We start from the raw sequence: 19,421 nt of genomic DNA on the forward strand, positions 1-19,421 counted from the left end.
TCCTGTAAACAAGTCGCTGTTATTTTCCTCTACTCGTCCCGTCTCCGTCTCCGTCCGTCCGTCCGTCCACCGATGGGTGCTGGTCGTCTCTCCCCGTGCTCCCAGCAGCCGGGCAGGGATGGAGCTGCTTTATTATGGAGCAGCCGCCGCTGTCCACGGTGCTGATCTCCCGCTGCTGACGTGTCCGCTGCGGCCACATGCAGGAGGAGCCCGCGAAGTATGAACCGGACCCTCCGTGAGTGTGTGTGTGTGTGTGTGTGTGTGTGCGTGCGTGCGTGCGTGCGTGTGTGTGTGTGTGTGTGTGTGTAGGCTAACAGCAAGAAGAGCAATTGTGGGTCAGTGTTGGTTAGCTTGTTACTGAGAGAAAGTAACGTTTTAGAGTAGAGTTACGGCCCTTAACGGTTAACGGTCATATCTGTTTCGCCCTACCGCCATTTTGTAGCCTTCGTTATGGACCAAATTCGAGATCACCGCAGCCTCATAATAAGAATGGCAGACGTAATATAACAATTACAGATTAATTTTGTAATCTGGCGCAAGGATGTTACATTAAGAACTAAATTACAATTATTTCTGTGGTGTTGGACTCACAGAGCATGCGCACTAGAGACTTCCGCCGATCGCGCCTGCTAACTTCCTGTTGAGCGCCCGGCTAACTTGAAGACGGATAAAATAATTTAATCATGCAGCTTTTCTAGACTTTCCAGATGTTATTGGACCGAATGGCGCAAATTATGATAGTCAATTGAGTCATTTCGCGGGGTTGTGATGCTACATTTTTTTCTCCTCCATTTTAGAGACACTTCTTTCACAATGTTAGCTTAATGGAAAAGATCTTTTTGGGCAGAAAGTCAAGATGGCTCATTTGCAAACAAATCAGTTCCAAGGAACAACTCTTTAACGCGAATGAACTGACCTGATAACACATTTCACTTCTCCCTCATTCGTTCATTTGTTCTCACAGACGAGTCGCTGTGTTGTTCACTGTTCAGTTATCAGAGTGTTGTAGAGGACTGAGAGCCAGCCAATCGTATGCTGAGTCTAGGACACTGTTGTCGAATTTTAGCCAATGAGAAACAGGAAAGCATAGCAACCGTTTCCATGAAAAAAAAACATTTCATTTTGTTCGTAGCTCATCGTTCTCGTTCAGTCACCTTTGGCTTACCTTCAATACATGTCAATTTAATGTCAAGGTGAATATACACAATATCCACTGTTGTGTTGTCTAAAAGTACACCCAGGGTTCTCCCCAGACGGTGAAACAGCAGCACTGCGCCGCTATACTGCTAGCTCAGCGCCACTATACTAATTTTCAATGTTAGCTGTTTTATAGCGGGTGTTTGTTTGGGCTGCGAGTTGACTCGCGGTTGACTGCGAGGAGCCCCCGGCTGACAGTCAGTGCGTTTACATGCACAGCTTAGTCAGATTACAGCCATAGTTCGACTATGCTGCTCAGTCGGACAACTGCAATTATCCGAGTATACATGCCAGTGAGAAAATTGAATTACTGGCCGAAAGCATGTCATACCCCGGTACGCTAGGTGGCGCTGTACCCATTTCAACTAGTGGTAACAGAAACACCTCCAGCTGACCTCTTTACGTCACCAGCTGCCTCGGCATTCAAGAAAGATGGCGTACGAAGAGCGAGACGAAGCTACATCTTTGTACACTTCGTATATAGTGTACATGATAATTACACAAACTAGGTGCACTCTGGCGCTCTTTCTTGCCGTGATTTCGGAGGAAAGGCGCCGCCGCCGCCCGTCTACTTCCGGCTCACGGCCCCGGGGAAAAATCTTGCGCCTGCGCAGAACGCAAAATCCAATCCGATCCGGCACTGGGGTGTATACATGCATCTTAAAAATCCGTTCATAGTCAGTCTAACGTAGTAATTGAAGACCGTACTACCCCCCCCCCCCCCCGACTCACGAAGACGACCGCCCCAGAAAATTTCTGGGGAGAACCCTGTACACCTAATCATGAAGTTGCAGCTATGTATTTGCCTTGAACTACAGTGTAATGTTGACCGTTAGCACAATTGTTTGACAATGAGGAGCTGAGAACTGTGCATTACACGATTCACCGCTAAACGACGTTGTACCGGAAACACGACTGAATGAGCGAACGATTCTTCCTGCCAAACTTACCGACAGGAACTGAATCTCAACATTGAACGATGAAATCCACCTCTGGCAGAAAGGCATCACGTGATGCTGTAGTTACATGGTCCGGCCACTACAGCGAAATGGGTCCATTTAAAAATACCTGGATCTTCCATGTTGTGGGCCCATAGAGCATGCGCACGAGAGACTTCTGCCGATAAAGCCGGGTGATTTCCGGTTTAGCGCCTGGCTAACTTGAATGGGGATAAAATCATTGAATCTAGACCTTCCAAATATTATTGGATCAAATACTCCAGTTATCATAGTCATATATAAATATGCTGACAAGTGTCTAAATGAGAGTACAGAGGTTGTCACAGACATTAAATGTCATCACAGCGAATTCAGAGGCTCATACCCAGCATAGATCAGCACCAAAACACAACATATGCTGGTCAGCATATGTTGTGTTTTGGTGCTGGCTCATTTGCGAACCACCATGTTGTGTTTTGGTGCTGGCTCATTTGCGAACCACCACGTTGTGTTTTGGTGCTGGTTTAGGTGTTTTTTCCAGCAGGGATCTACTAACTAGTCCTTCTTCACAGGCCGACTTCAGTCACTATTTTAATTTGATCTTTACAACTTGTACATTGGTCAGTTTATAGATAACGAATGTAGTAATTATGTAGTAAGACACTTAGTGCCCTGCTGGAAAAACCAGCATAGACCAGCACCAAAACCAGCACCAAAACACAACATATGCTGGTCTTGCTGGTGACTGCTGTTGACATTTTTGTATTCAGTCTGTTCATAGCCTGACATTAGCTGTTTACTTATAGCGATTTGATTTACGCTTCGATGATGTATGATGTTCATCTGTGAGGATTATCTTGCTGAGTATCACAAAGATTATTTTCAGCGATATTCCAAAATCCAGTCAAAAAATCCCACAGGCTTTTTGTCGAGGGAACCAGGGCGATGCTATCTTCCAGGTTATCCTATAAAAATACGTCATCCCTACACCACTCTGTATCGGTCGGGCCTGATATGAGTTATCAGGGAGCTGAATCAGGGAATCCCTCGTCTCCCAGATATTACTCAAGATACTACGCTGAGACTGATTCATCTCCTGTAATACAGACAGCAGACGCAGCCGACATCTACCTGCACATTACTTGTTCTAAAACTTCCGCATGCACTCCACAAGCCTCACCGTGTCAAGGTTTTAAGCTGTAAACAGAAGGAGGAAATCGTTTCAGTGCCGTTTATCAGGACGGTGAGACAAGGTAATTAGGGAAACATCGGAGGAAGAGGTCCAGAGGTCGCTTTAATCTGCAGTGTGCAAAAAAAATAAGAAGCTGCCCTCTTACCTCTCTCTCTCTCTCTCTCTTTCTTTCTCCCTCCCTCTCTCTCTCTCTCCCTCCCTTCCTCGCTCTCTCTTTCTCACATTCTGCATTCTCCTCCATAGCAACACTTCCCACAAAATCCCCTGTCACATTGATCATGATTGATTTTTCACACTCTGCTTGTTACAGATATGGATTTATTTTAAGCATAACACTTGATTTGAGATGCAGTGCCATACCTTAGCTATCATGCATCATTCCCCTAATATAAATATAAATATATGTATATATGTATGCATTGCTGTCCTGCATGTATGGACCGTGCTCCGTTGTTTGCATTATCGAACAGAGGGCCATGAGTGCAGCCTAATTGTTTGTTTATAGAGTTTTTTCGACCGTCGTAACAGCAGGACAGGAAGCCTCTCCTGCTCACGCTGCTCTCACACAAAGCAGGAACAATTAACGACATAAAAAACAAGCATTTTGTTTAACCTTTAAGACTGTAACACACGATTTGTGCAGTATACATTAACACAAATTGATAATATTCTCTGCAAGTGTAGGAAATGTCTGATCATATGATGGTACGCTGTGTAGGAGGGTTATTTTATGATGATTCTGTTTAGGGAGGGAGGGCTGGTGGTGGATGCTAATGAACCGATCATTTAAAAAAAAAAAAAAAAAAGGTTATTTGTTATGTTTTTTTTTCCAAGATTAATAAGAGGAGGATTTCGTGTCTGCTCACCAGGAAGTCACATTTATGTTTAACGTTCTGTAAACCTCATTTTTTTCCCACCTCCTTTCCATTTCTTCCTCCGTTTCCTTTAAGTCCTTTTGAGCCATTTTCCTAATTTTCCTCATCATCTACAGCCCCGTTATTGTGTGATGCAGCCCCACAGCGCTCTAAGATGAGCTGAAATAACCCTTATTAACACCACTCGTCATGTTCTAAATGTGTTCTCCTGAATGGATCTAAAATTGGGTGTTATTCAGCACTATAAATTATATAAAGTGGATATTGTTTCAAAGATTTTTCCATTCAAGGCTGAGTCACAGTGCCAGAATCTGGACGTTTCGATCATTCGGTCGAATAAAGCTTCCTGTCCTTCAACTCACGTGGAGATAAAAGATGAGGTGCGGTTTTAAAGTGAAATACCTCTTTAAGACATGAATCCTCTGATTAACTCCCCTGATGGCCTGTACTGCCCTTCCATCTGAAGACTAACAACATGCCTCCCTGCTCTGTTTCATTATTGATAGGCCATATTGACCTGTTTGTCTCCCTTCACTGATGAGAATGATTTGCCTTCCTGTTTGTCCTCGCAGAGCGCTGAGAAGAATCTAGATCCAGATACAAACCCACTGAAGCTGCGCTGGTCTGTCCCCAACAATCCAGTTCAATCCTGTTTCCTGTGACAGAAGAGACTCCCGGTGTTGATGCAGGATGCAGCTGGATGTAGATGCTGTAAAAAAAAAAAAGAAATCCATATGGGAAAAGGTGATCAGCACAAATGGAAACAGCCTGTGGTGTAAAGGTGCTTAGGTGACACTTTATAATAACCTTAATTATGTAATGGTGAATTTATAGTGAATCAAACTTAATTTAGTAGAAAGCCGAAGTCACGCCCCCTCCGGTTTGACCCATGAGACCTTATTTCAGAAATCCTTGTGTGGTGGTGAATGGAGAGAGAATCTGTGAACCTTTTGAATCGTGTCATGAATCAAACATGTCAACATCGTCTCGTTGAACACTCACCAAAACCGGAAGCTTAAACCTTTCGGAGCTGCTCACAGAACTGACCATATATCTGCAGCTGTCAATATGAAAAGATTTATTGCGTTTTTTATCGTTTATAGGACCTTTCCTGTGCCGAGGCGGCGGCCATGTTGGTGTTGATGACGTGTGTTGAGACGATTGTAGTTCACTGAGCAATTTAACACAAAACAAGATGGTATTTTACAGATCATGTGTGTGATTCATGGCACAACTTTTTTTTATATGTCTCTCTCCGCTCACTATCATATAAAGTTTTTTCCCAAATAGGGTCCCATGGGGTCCAAAGGAAGGGGCGTGGCTTCAGCTCTCTATAGTTATGTCACGGTTACCAAACAATTAAATACTCTAAAAAACATTTATTAACATTTGTAATGGTTAATAAACATCCGTTGTAACCTTATAACGTCCATCCAGATAATGTTTATACATGAACTGCACAGTATTTTAAACCGCTTGCAAATTATTATCAACAACACTTACAATTTAACAATTAACAACTGCTTAATAAATGGTTTATAAAGCATTTAATTCTATGGAGAAGAAACTCAGACTAAGTATTTTGATATTAATACAATATTAATGAGGTAATGATACGAACTCTGATATATTTATGATTTTCACAAGTGAATAAACAGGCTGCTCTCAGAGAAAAATAAGGTCCCAGAACACTGTTTGAAGCGACAAAGGTGGCAGGGTCCGCCACATATAAACAAAGTGAGACAAGGTCTGTTTGCTTATTCAGTAAGGAATACAGAGAGAGTTTGTTTATTTAGTTTGTTTGTTCAAGCATAAAAACAAATCAGTCAGTGAAGATCTTTCTCTTCTGATTAAAAACTACATAGCGCACCTTTAAGTTTTATTAAGTTAACAAAGATGTGAGTAGTGACGATGAGCGAGTCAGGGATGAATCAGGAACGACGTGATTGTTACTGAATCATTAATGTTTCATTCCTAAATAAACGTTACAACAAAACAGTTTGGGAGATAATAGATAAATTAATCATTAAGTAACTATAAATATCTGTGAATGGACATACTGACCGTTTGAGTGGCACAAACTAGTGACGCACACATTGATCCTGATGAATATAATCCGGTGTATTTAGTATTCATGAGTGAGTGGGGGTGAGGGGACTGTATGTGATTTCTTGTTTTTTTAATCTCCCATGTTTGTTTTTTTTAAAGCAAATGAAAATATGCCAGTAAAGCTGCGATGTATGTTATATAATCTACCTAAGTAGCTTTTGAATGCAGTACTTTTTTTACTATTTCTACAGCATAGCGCTGGTGCTTTTAAAGATCTCATCTCTCACCGCTGAAAGTAGGACTATTATAAGAGACAATTCATTGGTCCCTCCTGATCTGGAAGCTGCCTTTTCCTGCCCCCATGCTGAAAAGCTATACATAATTAGTTCTGCCTATAGGACCGGCCCTTGTAAAGCCCATTCATCACAGCGCTGTGATATAATGGACCAAATGTTTTAAGATCCTGCCTTTCATGCGCTTGCAGAGTCCATGCTATATCTGTAAGAGGACAGATGGCCATCCCTGTTGGTGCGATTCTCCACAGCTTCTCCAAGCTAATACACCCGGCATATGGACATGCATCACAGGGTGGGGACTGGCACCGGGCCCTCAGGAGAACACGCTGACAGGATAGGGGATGCGATTTGTGGTGCAGTTTTCTAAAATGCTGGTACTTCGCCACCGGAAACTCTCAAGACCCAAAGCCCTTACCAGGCACATTTTAGTTACATATTTGTTCCTGCGTCTCAGGAAAATGAACCCGCAGGTGCTCCCTGGCAGGGTGCACCCACGCCAGAGATTAGGTCACGCCTTTTCTTGAAGGGGGGGCAGCGGCGATGGTGACAGTCTGCCATGGGCCATTAGGACGAGGGCAGAGGAGCAGTTTATCCTCATTTAGGACAACCTTGGTTGAAAGTTATCAGTATAATTTCCTCGTGTGTCGTCTCTGTTCTCCTATCAGAGTGTACTTGAGCTCTCCTTCTGCTCTGCTCTGCCCCCCCCCACCCCCACATCACTGGACCCATCCCAGCTGAAGGGATTAATGGCTTCTGAAGGAATATCACAGGGAATCAAAAAGCTACTGCCTGAGTGAATTAATTTTATAGCTGCCACGTTGATGCTATCCACCTTCGACTCGCAATCAATCCTCGCGATGGCAGCCGCCGGAGAAGAAGCCACCATTGTTTACAAATTCCCTGCTTGTCTGGAGGTATTTACCCATATAAGAGCAGGCTGAAATAACAAGTCAGTGGTGGATAAAGAGATGGCAGCTGCACAGACTCTGTACTGCCATCATGTGGTGAGAGGTGTCATATCTTTAGTGCCATCACGACCACGATGTAACTTCCCAGCAGCTTCAAATCGGCCCTTATTGAGCTCTGCAATCTAAAGGTCCACCGCTGACTACGTTGGTGTTTCTGCTTATTGCGATGTAATTTCTTGGAGTATCTTCAAATGATCGCATCCCTTAAATCTGTACAACCCAAACTAAAAGGTTGTATAGGTCAATCACCCATTATGAATGATAAAAGGACTGAAATCATGCCAAGGAATATTGTTTTGACATGTTTTTGAAATGGTGTTTTTCATTTTTCACAATCATTATGTTATTTCTTTGAATATCTTCAAACGCTCACAACAGCCAATTAAACATTAAACAAAATACAACAAAAACACATGTTCAAAACTACAATGATTTCTGTTGAGTGCTGCCCACAGGAGGTCTGATTTTATAGAGCTAAAGAGACAAAATAATAACATCATTACACCATTCAAGATTCAATTTGTCATTGTGCTTCTGAGCAACATAACAACACAGCAAAAATACAGTGGTACTCCCTGGTGTTAAGAAGAGACAATATTTTAAAAAGAGCATTATTTTTTTTGTACAAAAAGGAAAGAACAGTATAAAATATTAGAGATATGAGGGAGTTATATGAGAGTGAGACAGAATTCAGCGTGGTAACAACAGGTAGTTTAAACAATAACAGGTGAACACCGTCACAAAGGTTTGAGACCGCTTGTCGGAATGTGTCTACTTTGCATTTGTTTTGATACAAATGATGAAATCATCTCAACGTGTTCATGAATTTCAGAATATTTTAGTTTTATATCTGGAGGTGCTTAAAGGAGCACTGTGCAGTTTTGGGGAGGAAATGTTCATCAGAAGAGGAAAAAAATCTTTGATGGTTTTAACTGAATTAACCGACTCATTGTTTTACTTTGGCTCGTATTTGCAGGACCCTTCTTTGCCTCTTCGCCAGCTTCAAACGCTGTTTCAGGGAACTTATTCCCCTCTGAGAACATCTTGTTTCATGGGTGTCATTTACAGTGGGGACCATGGGGATATGTCCCCACTACTATTATAAATGGTCATTTTTGTCCAAAATCCCTTTTAAAGGCATAATTTGTTGCTTTGCTATCCATCAGCACCTGCAGCTCAAACTATCTGGTGCTGATTCTGGTTCAAACTGACAACATTTTAACCCAGGATGTAAAATGTGAAGTAGCTCAAAGACAAAGCCTACTCATGTGAAGGTAAACTGTTATTGGTCATTGAACAATGATTGAGATGTGATTGACAAACTACACTGTAACATCCACCTTTTAAATATTACATATTCATCCAGCCTGGCCACACCTGTCCAACCATTACGTTGCCTCACATGCGGTATGTCATGAAGACTGTTTTAAACAAAAAATTCACCTGAGCATCTTTACAGTAGAAACTGATTCTGGTCACTTTGGTTCTGCCTGATCGTGCTTTGGATGCAACTGATCCGGCATCTGTAAAGCATTTTAGAGTTACATGCACTGCCCCTTTAGAAACCTTTAGTCTAGACGAGATTATACACGGAGAAAGACCCACTTTAAATATTATTTATTGCTAGATGTAAGAAATCTCCAATGTGCTCTAAGACATTTGCACCCCGCTGTATAAACTGAAAACAATGACTCAAGGGAAGCAGTTTCCAATTCGAGGTTTTATTATTTGGAAAATTAGGTCTCAAAAAAATCAAGATAAATTGAAGAACAAGTGCACACAAATTCAAAGTGAGGTGTAATATATGGCATAATAATGCTTAAGATCTGTCAAAATGTTTTTTTGTTGTGTTTTTTTTTTTTTTTTTTTACACCAGCGAGAACTCCAAACCAGCAGCAGGGAAATCCATATCAGCCGACAGATTCAAGTAAGACAATATAATTACAGTTAGTGTTAGTCCTTTAAGTTAGAAGCAATTCAAAAGAGAAAAAACACATCTTTTAAAAGAGAGAAATTAATGAGCCATGATTCATCAAATGACCAACATCGAGCTCGGCACCAAAAACTTCAACATAACTTGAGGCTATCATGTGCATCATCCAACGGAAACTTAAATACATCCTGATAATATTTAACACGTTTTTTTTACAAAGCATTTAATAACACTGATGAACGAAAAGGAGCTGATGGCAAAAGAGAACAGAATTATTCTACAGAGGAATTTCAAAATATTAAAAAAAAAAGAAATATTGCAACCAAAAGCACATTTTCACAATTAACACTATAAAACAAAATTGGGTTTAAGCGATGAGCAGTTTTAGTCAAATTTACCCAATTACCTGAAATCAAACAGCACTTCTTATTTACTTTTTTTTTTTTTTTTACATTATTGAGATTTCTTCCAGTTACACAGGAGGTCATGATACGTACCTGAATCCACTTCTCTACAACCAGAATCTAAACTAAGCAACATCACTGTGCCACACAAAGGAACAGAGTAAATACAGGAAGGAGTTGATTATAGAGAGGCAAAGTCCCGCCTCCTCTGGAGTTTCCCATGGGACACTGCTTCAGAAACAACATGTACAGTAGTCGATGGTAGGCGCGTCTTTTATCCTATTCGAATTGTGCCATGAATCACACGTTTGTCAAATAAAAAGATGCATTCACAAGCCAAGAAAGTCAGTTTGTCACAAAAATGTTCATCAAGTTTTAACACGATATACGTCAGCGTTGCCAAAATGGCCGTCACATCAGCACAGAAAAAGCATTTTAAAAACACGAGAAATCTGGCCATTTTGACAACCGCCGCGATGTTTAAGGAGATTTAGTCTGTGAGCGAGCTAATATACGCAACAAGGTTTAAAGGTACAGTACGTAAAGATTAGACAACTGTTGAATTCATACTCAAAACAAACAGGAGGCAGCATATCACCAGAGAAACCGCTAGCTAGCTCAGTTAGCCATGTAGCTAAGAGTACGCCCAGACTGTGAAGTCGGAGCATGCTAATTTAAGTAGCTGTCTCTGCAACACAAAACACAGACATCTTCACATTTTTGTTGATCATCTTAGTAATTATTTCATATATTAACGTTACATTTTACATATTGTGCCGTAATGTTTTGGTGTCCGTTAAGCTAACGTCACCAACACGACTGCTGGGTGTGATGTCTTTAAAATTACACATTAAAACCTCTTAAATTTCATCAGTTTTATGACAAACTAGGACTTTCTCGAAGTTATATAATATCTTTTAACCATAATATATGTACTTCATGGCAGTACCATACATATTTTTTCTGAAGGTGATCCGACAGAACAGGAGGGACTTTGCCTTTCAAATGTGGCCTTCAAAGACCTCATATATGCAGGCAAACCTCCCAACAAGCGGAGCAACCACATGGCAAAGAATGACTTCGAAAAGATTATATACAACATCAAGGCTGCAGTCCATTGGCATCCTAACATCTCTGGTAAAAGTTAGTTGGCTCAGTTACAGTTCATAAATATTTGAACCAGAATGACTAGCAACTACATCACCTAAAATCTAATCTTGCTTCCTAATCCTGTTAATCCGGCATTTATGGCATCTGGAAAAACAAAAAACAAAAAAACATTTACATACAATCCAAAAACTACTTTACAACACACGCCCAGTATGAGCCTTCGTCCCTCCTCAGCTGACAACATCACACTGGACACGTTTTGGATATACAGTTGTACACATCACCGATAGCACTGACCAGAGGATTATATCTGTTGTTAAAGTGGTGGCACTACATTAGAGACGAGAGGAAAAAATGTCTAGGTGCATACAAGTTAGCCGTCGAACACTGCACAGTCATTTGATTGGTGTGAGGAATGAAACAAACAAAGAGGCTGTTTGTCTGTGCAGGCGGAGGACACATGCAGAGATGTCTCATCGCTTGTGAAACTAGCGGGCGGCAATCAGGAGATCTGGTACTCAAATCGAGGCTGGGTCGCGACACCACACCACCACACTTGTGGTATCACAAGTTATCCTTTCATACATGAGTGTCCAGGTCTTCCAGCTTGAGCTTTTTTTCCGAACAGGTGACAGACGTTGTAGTTTCTCAGTCCCGGGTGAAGGTGTGTGTTGTTTTGCTTCTCAGTGTTTGTCAGGTGCTACGTGCGCTGTCCATTCTGTGCTGTTGTCGTTGGTGTGGCTCTGTATTATATGCCTGAGTGTCTGCCTCTAGGTGTGCGTGATGCTATGTGTACCAGTGTGTCTGAAACTTCATCTATGGCGCTGCACTGTGTACGTGGGACAGACTATAGGAAAGCACTTGGGTTTGCTCGTGGATCCTTCTGGTTCCTGTAGCGCACAGCGAGCCACACTCCCAGGATCTGTAGAAGAAGTTAAAAGGGTTTCTTTAAAATCAAAATTCACTGACTCAAGCTTCTTAAATGTACATTTTTCAGGGTTCAGTCATCCTCTATGAAAGTAAACTGAGCATCTCTGGGCGGAAGACAAAACAAGACATTTTAAGACATCATTGACGGCTTTAGGAAACACATTTATTAGACACATTTATAGACCAAACAAACAATGGTCAATGAAAATACTAGTTCCACACAACATCATATGATGTTGCGAGAGGTGATTCCTAACATAAAATGGCTAAACCCCCACAAAAGAAAAAGGTGACAGCTGTTAGCTTGTTTACATTCATGCTGTTAGCCAACAGATTAGTGTTAGACTAACATGCCATTGTCAGCATGTAGGCTGTAAATAAATCTGAAGTCTCAAAGTTGTTTAAAATGAGCTTTCAATATCCATCAGCGACATCAAAGGCCGTATTGCTGACCCTTTTTTGACAAAGAGTTTTTTTAAAGATTTCTTTGAGAACAGGGTTTACTTGTAGGACATGAACTGAACTGACAACACAGCCAGAGATCCTTTATTGATGTGCTTTGGAAGAAGGTTTACACTGGACAGCTTCTAGATATAAGATTTTGGGCATATTGCACCGCTTCACTGTGCCGTTCACTCCCCCCGCACAGTTTGTTCTCATTTTGTACATTATTTGTCCAGATTCACTCAACCCTGTCGCTAACGGGACAAATCGTTCACACAGTTTATTCAACCATCGACTCCTGCAACGCAGTAAATAAGCTAGAACAGCGTCATCTCGTTAATCACCACTGTTAGCACTTAGAATTTGCCAAATTTAAATGCTGGTGTGGTCAGACCTTGTGATTACTGCATGATTTGCTCCACAAAAATCTCACTTAGAACCCATATTTTAATTAGATGGAATATTTCCCAAGAAGTGGACACATGCAAATGGAGGCGCACACATCCATTTGGCTAAATACATCATTCAGTCCGGTTATTTGTCTTTCTTTTGTCCCTCGCAGAAGGAGAGACAGACAGAACGATGCAATGAGGAGGAAGGAGAGCAGATAAAGGTTTGGAGAGCGGACTCTCACCTCTGTGAAGCTGAAGAAGAGTCCGACGCCCCCGAGGATCTTCAGAGCCTCTGTTGCATGATTCAGCATCATATCCCCGCAGGTGTAACAGAAACCTTTCTTTTTGCATAACTGGAGTGAAAGACACAAATAAAGAAGACAGGCCTTTAGTCTTCAGCAGTATGAGTCAACGGTTTGTGAGCTAAACTGGTATTAGCTACGAAAAATCTATTCTGAGAACTACAGGAAGGTTTTCTTTCAACTTATTCTGGGTGAGGGAAACGCTTATGTCACATTTTCTCAGTGGGAGGTATTGTGTAACTGGAAATACATAGTGAAACCAATATTTACTGCAGACTGTATATTATTAGAATGAAGGGAAACTAAATATTTTTGTTATGCAACAACATAAGGCTGCACCACTGTTGACTTTATACTCAAGTGAGAGTGATTTCCTGTTTGATGTAACAAAAAAATAAAACTTCCTTTCCTACCGACCACTTCTTGGGTAGAGGTGGAGGGTGAAGTGTTTATCAGAGGCACACTTTAAACTGTGTGTTATGAGAAAAAATTGGTACTAGTTTGTAGCTAGTTAGATATGCCCACAGCTGAAGACGGCATACTGGGAATATTCTGGTGCATCCGTACATGAACACCATCGATTCATAAAAGGGGAGATTTCAACCACTACCCCCTCGAAACTCTGTTCTGAGGGGCAAAAGGGTGCCTGAAAGCGGGGGAAACGGTGAAAATTTCAATTATGATTGAGCCTTACAGCGTTGCAGTTTTGTAAGTCTTGATCAAACTGTGTCCGACTGGCGGTGACGTTGAGCAGCCCGCAGCAGTTCAGCTGGCTCTCCAAGTCTGTCTTAGTGTTATTTTCCAACATTCCCCAAGCAGAGTTCAGAAGCGCCTCCTTAAAAAAGCAAGTAAGAGAAATAACATGGAATCACAAAGACGCACTATCTATGCAGACATGAATATGTTTTAGTATAAGCTGAACTGACGTGGATGCAGAATAAGATACATTCTACGACTGCTCACCTGCTGCCCGCGGTTCATTGCCAAGCAGGAACAGGAAACTCCAAATTGGAACAGGAAAACGATAAAAAGGATGACCATGTACTGGGAGCAAGAGGTCAAAGACACAACCGTGCAGACGCTTGGCAAAAACAAAACAACATAACTTTCAAACCACTGTTGCATCACACTCTATGGGTCAACTTGTGCGTGACCTGCTGACGAGGCGGGAGAAGGATACAAAGAAGAGCATGACTTGGTGGTGGTGCATTGCTCCGATGAGTCCTACGATGGAGATGAGCAGCAGGAAGACGCCCACCGCGATGACCCCACCAATGATGTGGATGCTCGACACCAAGCCGAACCCCTTCCCCCATGCTGCCACTCCGATCAGCAGCAGCCCGACCAGCTGAAGGGACGACAGGGGAGGAAGTTAAATCGGAGTCAGCTGAGGCAGCGTGCATCTGATTACATAGCTGCGATTACCACAAACAACCCTGAAAACACCAGCTATGCTGTTGAGAGGTCTGTGATGACTCAAGTCGCAGTATAAATAATGCAGGTGAAGCAGACTGACTGAAAATGTGAGTTTAACATTATAAATTCTTCATGTGGCTCTGGGTCATAAGACTGCTGGCCTCTTGACAGGGTTTCCAGATCAGATCATCTGAAACTAATTACAATGACTGATTTCATTGTTGAGTTTTGTCACATTTAGTTTCTTCAATTGTTTACTTTTTAAAAGATGCAGACACCAACTGCATATATAACACAATCATCAGTTAAAATCTATTACTCATAATGTCATACGATCTTCGATTGAACGGACAAAACATTATATAAGTTATGTTGGCGTGACCCAAGTAGGTTAATCCTGTCATGAAGGGACCGCTTGTCCTTCCTGTCTTTATACGTGTTCCTACACTGCTGTCACTGTCTTCCTCATTCTACACAGCAACTACAGCATCACCACACAGATGACAGTTACAGTGACTCAGCCGTCAACTTGATTGGTGGCACGTGTACACGTTCCAAAGGTTTCTGACTGGGTGGGTCGTGTCTCATGCATTTCTTTCGGCAGTGAGGTCGACTGGGACAGTCAGCTCGTCAGCTTAAAGTGCGGTTCGCTGTGTGACCTATGAAATGTCAGGTTAACTCCCATGGCTTTCACAACATGTTTACCTGGCAAGCGTTAAAGGAATTTAGACAGCAGTTGATAGTGAGTAAGACAAACACGATCAAGATGTGCCGTAAACACTGATTTAAAAAAAACTATGTTCTGTCACGTTAACTGTGGGTACTTTGTGGTCTCAAAAATATTACGAGCATGCATAAACAAAGGCACCCACAATTCATTTAAGTATTAAGCTCAGCTCAGAAAATCTTATTACATTACTGCAATTCAGCAGTGCAATGCTCTATCACAGCAACACTGGCTCTTCATCTACAGATTGTACTAACCCAAACTGAAGAGGAAAATATCATAACACTATATCAAAAGTTAAGTTCACCTAATGCTGAAGATTCATTATTTTCTACTCAACCTCATGTTGATGGAAAGTTGGGTGAAGATTCAGAGAACACAAAACATTTCTGAGGTTTCACAGCTTCTTCTTTTTAAACTTCAGTTGTGCAACACTGTTTTGCTGTGAAGCTCAAGAAATATTCTGTGGACTTTGAAACTTCACCCAACTTTCCGTCTGCGTGTGGATTAGAGGTAAATGTTTTCAGTTTCATTTTTGGGGTAAACTTACCATCAGAAAATACAGAAAATGTCTACTGTAATTTCCAGTATCCCCAGATGACATCTTTATATTGATTTTCACTGGGTTGCAGTGATGTGCCAGTTTTACGGTAAACTGTGGTATGAAATTTGACAGGTATCCCACCTTGTACATTTGCTTGTCTAAGTCATCAAATCCTACTGTATTAGTGTTGTTACAATCACATATAACAGGACATTATATTTGGTGAAATTACAATAAAGTGTTTGTTCAACCAAAAAAAAACATCCTTCCGTTTTCAGTCTTTTAAGGTTCACTGTCACTGCTAATAATTGTGTCATACCATATAGCGTGAAGCTGTGAAATTTCCTGCGTCGGTTACTGTACCGTGAAAATCTCATAACGCGGCGTTGCAACTCTTCCTGGAACTACCAGGGAGGTATTTAAACTTGAGGTATGACTTAAATGTAGGGCTGTCATGAATACCACTTTTGGGCTACGGAGCTTTGGTAGTAATCATCAACGGATATTTAGAGCTTCAGTCCCGGGGTGTGAGGTCTCTAAGCATAACTTGTGTGTGACTCAGACAGATATTTCTCTGGTCACGGTTGAGGTAGACGGCATAGTGCTGCAACAAATGTCTTCCGTTTAATTAAATACCTTCTGATACTCTACTGTATTGTTGTTTGCATGGTTCTTTGTTATCTGATAAAACGGTGTTTTCAGCATGTTTTTAAGGCTGAGGGGTTTGGTATTTGTCATTTTTCCTTTTATTTATGGTCTACATTTAGCAGAAAACAACAACAAAAACCCTGAGTCCAAAATTTAAGACTATCTACCCAAAGAATGAATACTGAAATAGTCGAATTAACGTGATTAATCAATCTATTTTTTTTTTAAATTGATCTCTTATCAACAGATCTTTTCATCTCTACATATTATGAATACACATAACTTCTCAGCATGTATCTACCAGTAGTGCTGATAACATGTCAGAGGAGGGGTCAATAACAACTAACAGGGTCAACACGTCAGTAAAACTACGCAACAGTTAGACAATAGAAAAACCTTTGTGATGTGTTGCAATGCAACAGGCCTCCATGGAGACAGTCTTACTTAGATACAGGTACCACATTTTGTTGAGACAACTTCATGTGTTTAGTAGCCTCGAGTGGGTTTTGCACTTTATGCTCGAGGCTGGTTGTAGGTCGTCTGCCTCATTTTCACATGTGGAGGTGCAAAGTTACAAGATATAATGCAGTAACCACAGCCTCAACATTCACCATAAAACCTATTGTCTCCTAGTATTCAGTTTTTTGTTTTTTAAATCTTTTATAATATTTACTATAGGACTGTTGTTCTGGATCAGGGGTGTTTTATATTTCTGATCTCTGTTTAACCATCTGTTCACGGTGTGGGTTATGTTAGCTAGCTGTGTTGACAACCACAACTCCCATGACTGTAAGACACAAACACACGAGCTGATTATATCTTGTTGTGACAAGATACGAGAGAGGCTGCTGGAGACAAACCATTCGAGCGTGTCCACTTGGCATTTTAGGTCACCTGGCCTCAAGCTAACGGTGCCTTCTTTACACATAATGGCGATAGCTAACAGGCTAGTGAGGTTAGCTACAAGCTTAGAATACTACTTTCTACATCTCTGTCTACTTGGCTAACGTACGCTACAAATGTCTAACATTCTAACATGTAATAAACCAAACTGAGTCCATACCAATATTCATCTGCGGAGTGAAAACAGAGGCATGTGGAGCAAAAGGCGAAACCGTTAGTGATTAGCCTGCGCTGTAGCTGAATCGGTAGCTAACGTTGCGCTGGTACATTCAGAAGCTAGGTAGCCTGAGCTAATGCTAGCTAGCTAACACTGAGCGTTGATGATCCATTTTGTACACTCACCATGTAAACCACATTCAGGGAACAAAGCGCATTTTTGGAACAGGTGAAACCGCCACAGACCATATTCGAAAGACCTCTATGGGCTGATCCAGGCTAATGAATAAGACTAAAAAGTTTAAAAACCCGGTGCAGTCTGGCTCTCCGGAGCGCTAACGTCTGGACACAAATGTTTTTGGCCAGTGGAGAGGGCGTAACTGATGACGCCCGCGCCGCATGTGACGTCAGCGTGTCAACTACGTCATCGCTGGAGAAGCAGTCGGAGGTTTGTGATACATTTAGCAAAGATGCTGTTTGTCTGTACACACTTTTATATACATATTTCTCATAATTATAACATTCCCAGAGAAGTTTTTGTTTCAGAGCACTGATGAAACTGTGAAATGTGTCTTTGTAACAGGCAGTGTTGAGGGTAATATACAACTTTTAGTAGTAATGGAGTAATATCACACGTTACTAATAATATTTCTGTAATTTATTTCTACATTTGAGTCACGTTAGAATCTGTCCAAAAGTGAAGAGTTTATTGTTGTTCTTTTAGGAACCCATCCACAAGAACATGACCGTATTACTATATTAATACAGGCTCTGCATGTGTTTAATAAAGCCGGGCCTTTAATTTCTTCATTTAGTCTCTGTGTGACTGAAATAAGCTGTTTTTTGTAGCCTTATATTGAAGCCTTAAGCACGTTTTAATTTACATTCTTAAACCCCATATGTCCATGCAAAAGAAAAAGATGTTATATCATACATTATAGAAGGTATAGGCCTGTTGTGTTTCATGTGAATGAGCCTAAAATTAAAAATGTGTATTCCTTTCTCAAGGACAAGGACATTCAAGTATTTAAAATAACCAAAAAGTAGTGTAATAGGTAATTATAACTGTACACAGACAGCAATATCGTCACTTCATATATTACTTTGAAATTAAGGTACCTAGTAGTAATATGTAATATATTGCATTTTTTACGTAACTTGCCGAACAAGTGTTTCAAAACTACATCTGAGGGATCATTGTCATATTGTGCAATGCATAACACACACAGCCAAACCTTTAATTTTGAATGATAAACCCTTTGTGAGTAATCAAGGATGTTTTACAAAAACAATAAACAGTCATAATAAAGGTGAAACTAAAACATAATATCCAGGACGTTGAAGCAGGACTCCCAGTGTGTGTGAGCAGTGTGAGCTCTCTGTGATGGTGACAGGACGCTTACACAAGGATTACACAATAGGCTCAGTAATGCATCAGATGCACGTCCTGTTGTTTGTTCACACATAAATTTGACCCAATTGCCGTCACCGCCGAGTGAATAATAACTCTCAATTTGAACACATTTCAGAACTAGTCTGTCACGCCCTGTTTCCTGTTGAGCGATGAGCAGACATCAGTGTTTTCATCTGTTGCGTCTCATCTGTCACTCAGTTGTGAGATTTCACAGTCTGCCGCAGCGGTTATCGACCTTTTCAAACCTGTTAAAAGCGAAGCAACATCTACCTGTGATCTCACATCGCAGGTGACAACCTTTATGTCGGCGCTGATTTCAAGCCGTTCAACCACAAGTTTCAGATTAAAGTTCTCCTTAAATTTACCTTTTTGTGCTTGTGGTACAATGAAGCAAAACCCTTAGCTGCATGTCTTTAAATCATTAGTATTTGATTTTTATAGTCTTGCACCACCTTACAGAATATGAGCTACTGCAGATTAGCGGGTTAGCATGCTAAAATAGGCAGACTATGCAAACAAATGAGCAGCATGTAGGATATAGTGTGATACCCTTATTTGATGTAATGAGGTTACTGATGTGAGT

At 41.1% G+C, this 19,421-nt stretch overlaps 1 protein-coding gene and 1 long non-coding RNA gene across 4 annotated transcripts; one reads left to right on the forward strand and one right to left on the reverse strand.

Annotated features, from left to right (window-relative positions):
• Positions 1-97: 97 nt before the first annotated feature.
• Positions 98-14,204, forward strand: LOC115585848 (uncharacterized). Of its 2 annotated transcripts, none has more exons than XR_003984784.1 (3): positions 98-235; positions 4,775-4,983; positions 12,899-14,204. It is a non-coding gene; the product is annotated as an uncharacterized LOC115585848 (long non-coding RNA). The 2 variants fall into 2 exon arrangements; XR_003984783.1 differs by having other exon boundaries at positions 4,775-4,946.
• Positions 9,218-17,817, reverse strand: tspan31 (tetraspanin 31). Of its 2 annotated transcripts, XM_030424506.1 has the most exons (6): positions 17,611-17,816; positions 14,211-14,378; positions 13,994-14,074; positions 13,725-13,865; positions 12,971-13,081; positions 9,218-11,884 (listed from the first exon to the last, which is right to left on the reverse strand). In XM_030424506.1, exons 1-6 carry the CDS (start codon positions 17,671-17,673, stop codon positions 11,810-11,812), a joined length of 639 nt encoding a protein of 212 aa, XP_030280366.1. In that variant the 5' UTR covers positions 17,674-17,816; the 3' UTR covers positions 9,218-11,809. The 2 variants fall into 2 exon arrangements, with proteins under 2 accessions (XP_030280366.1, XP_030280365.1); XM_030424505.1 differs by lacking the exon at positions 9,218-11,884 and having other exon boundaries at positions 12,773-13,081; positions 17,611-17,817.
• Positions 17,818-19,421: the final 1,604 nt, after the last annotated feature.

Source organism: Sparus aurata, chromosome 7, assembly GCF_900880675.1.
Source record: "Sparus aurata chromosome 7, fSpaAur1.1, whole genome shotgun sequence".
NCBI lineage: Eukaryota > Metazoa > Chordata > Actinopteri > Spariformes > Sparidae > Sparus > Sparus aurata.

Bases quoted from the DNA above. Each gene is read 5' to 3' on its own strand.
- tspan31 (XM_030424505.1), bottom strand. From the start codon at position 17,673: ATGGTCTGTGGCGGTTTCACCTGTTCCAAAAATGCGCTTTGTTCCCTG. The intron at 14,075-14,210 runs GTATCCTTCTCC...TCTTGCTCCCAG, and splicing joins ACCAAGTCATGCTCTTCTTT to TACATGGTCATCCTTTTTAT. The intron at 13,866-13,993 runs GTGAGCAGTCGT...TGCTTTTTTAAG, and splicing joins CAATGAACCGCGGGCAGCAG to GAGGCGCTTCTGAACTCTGC.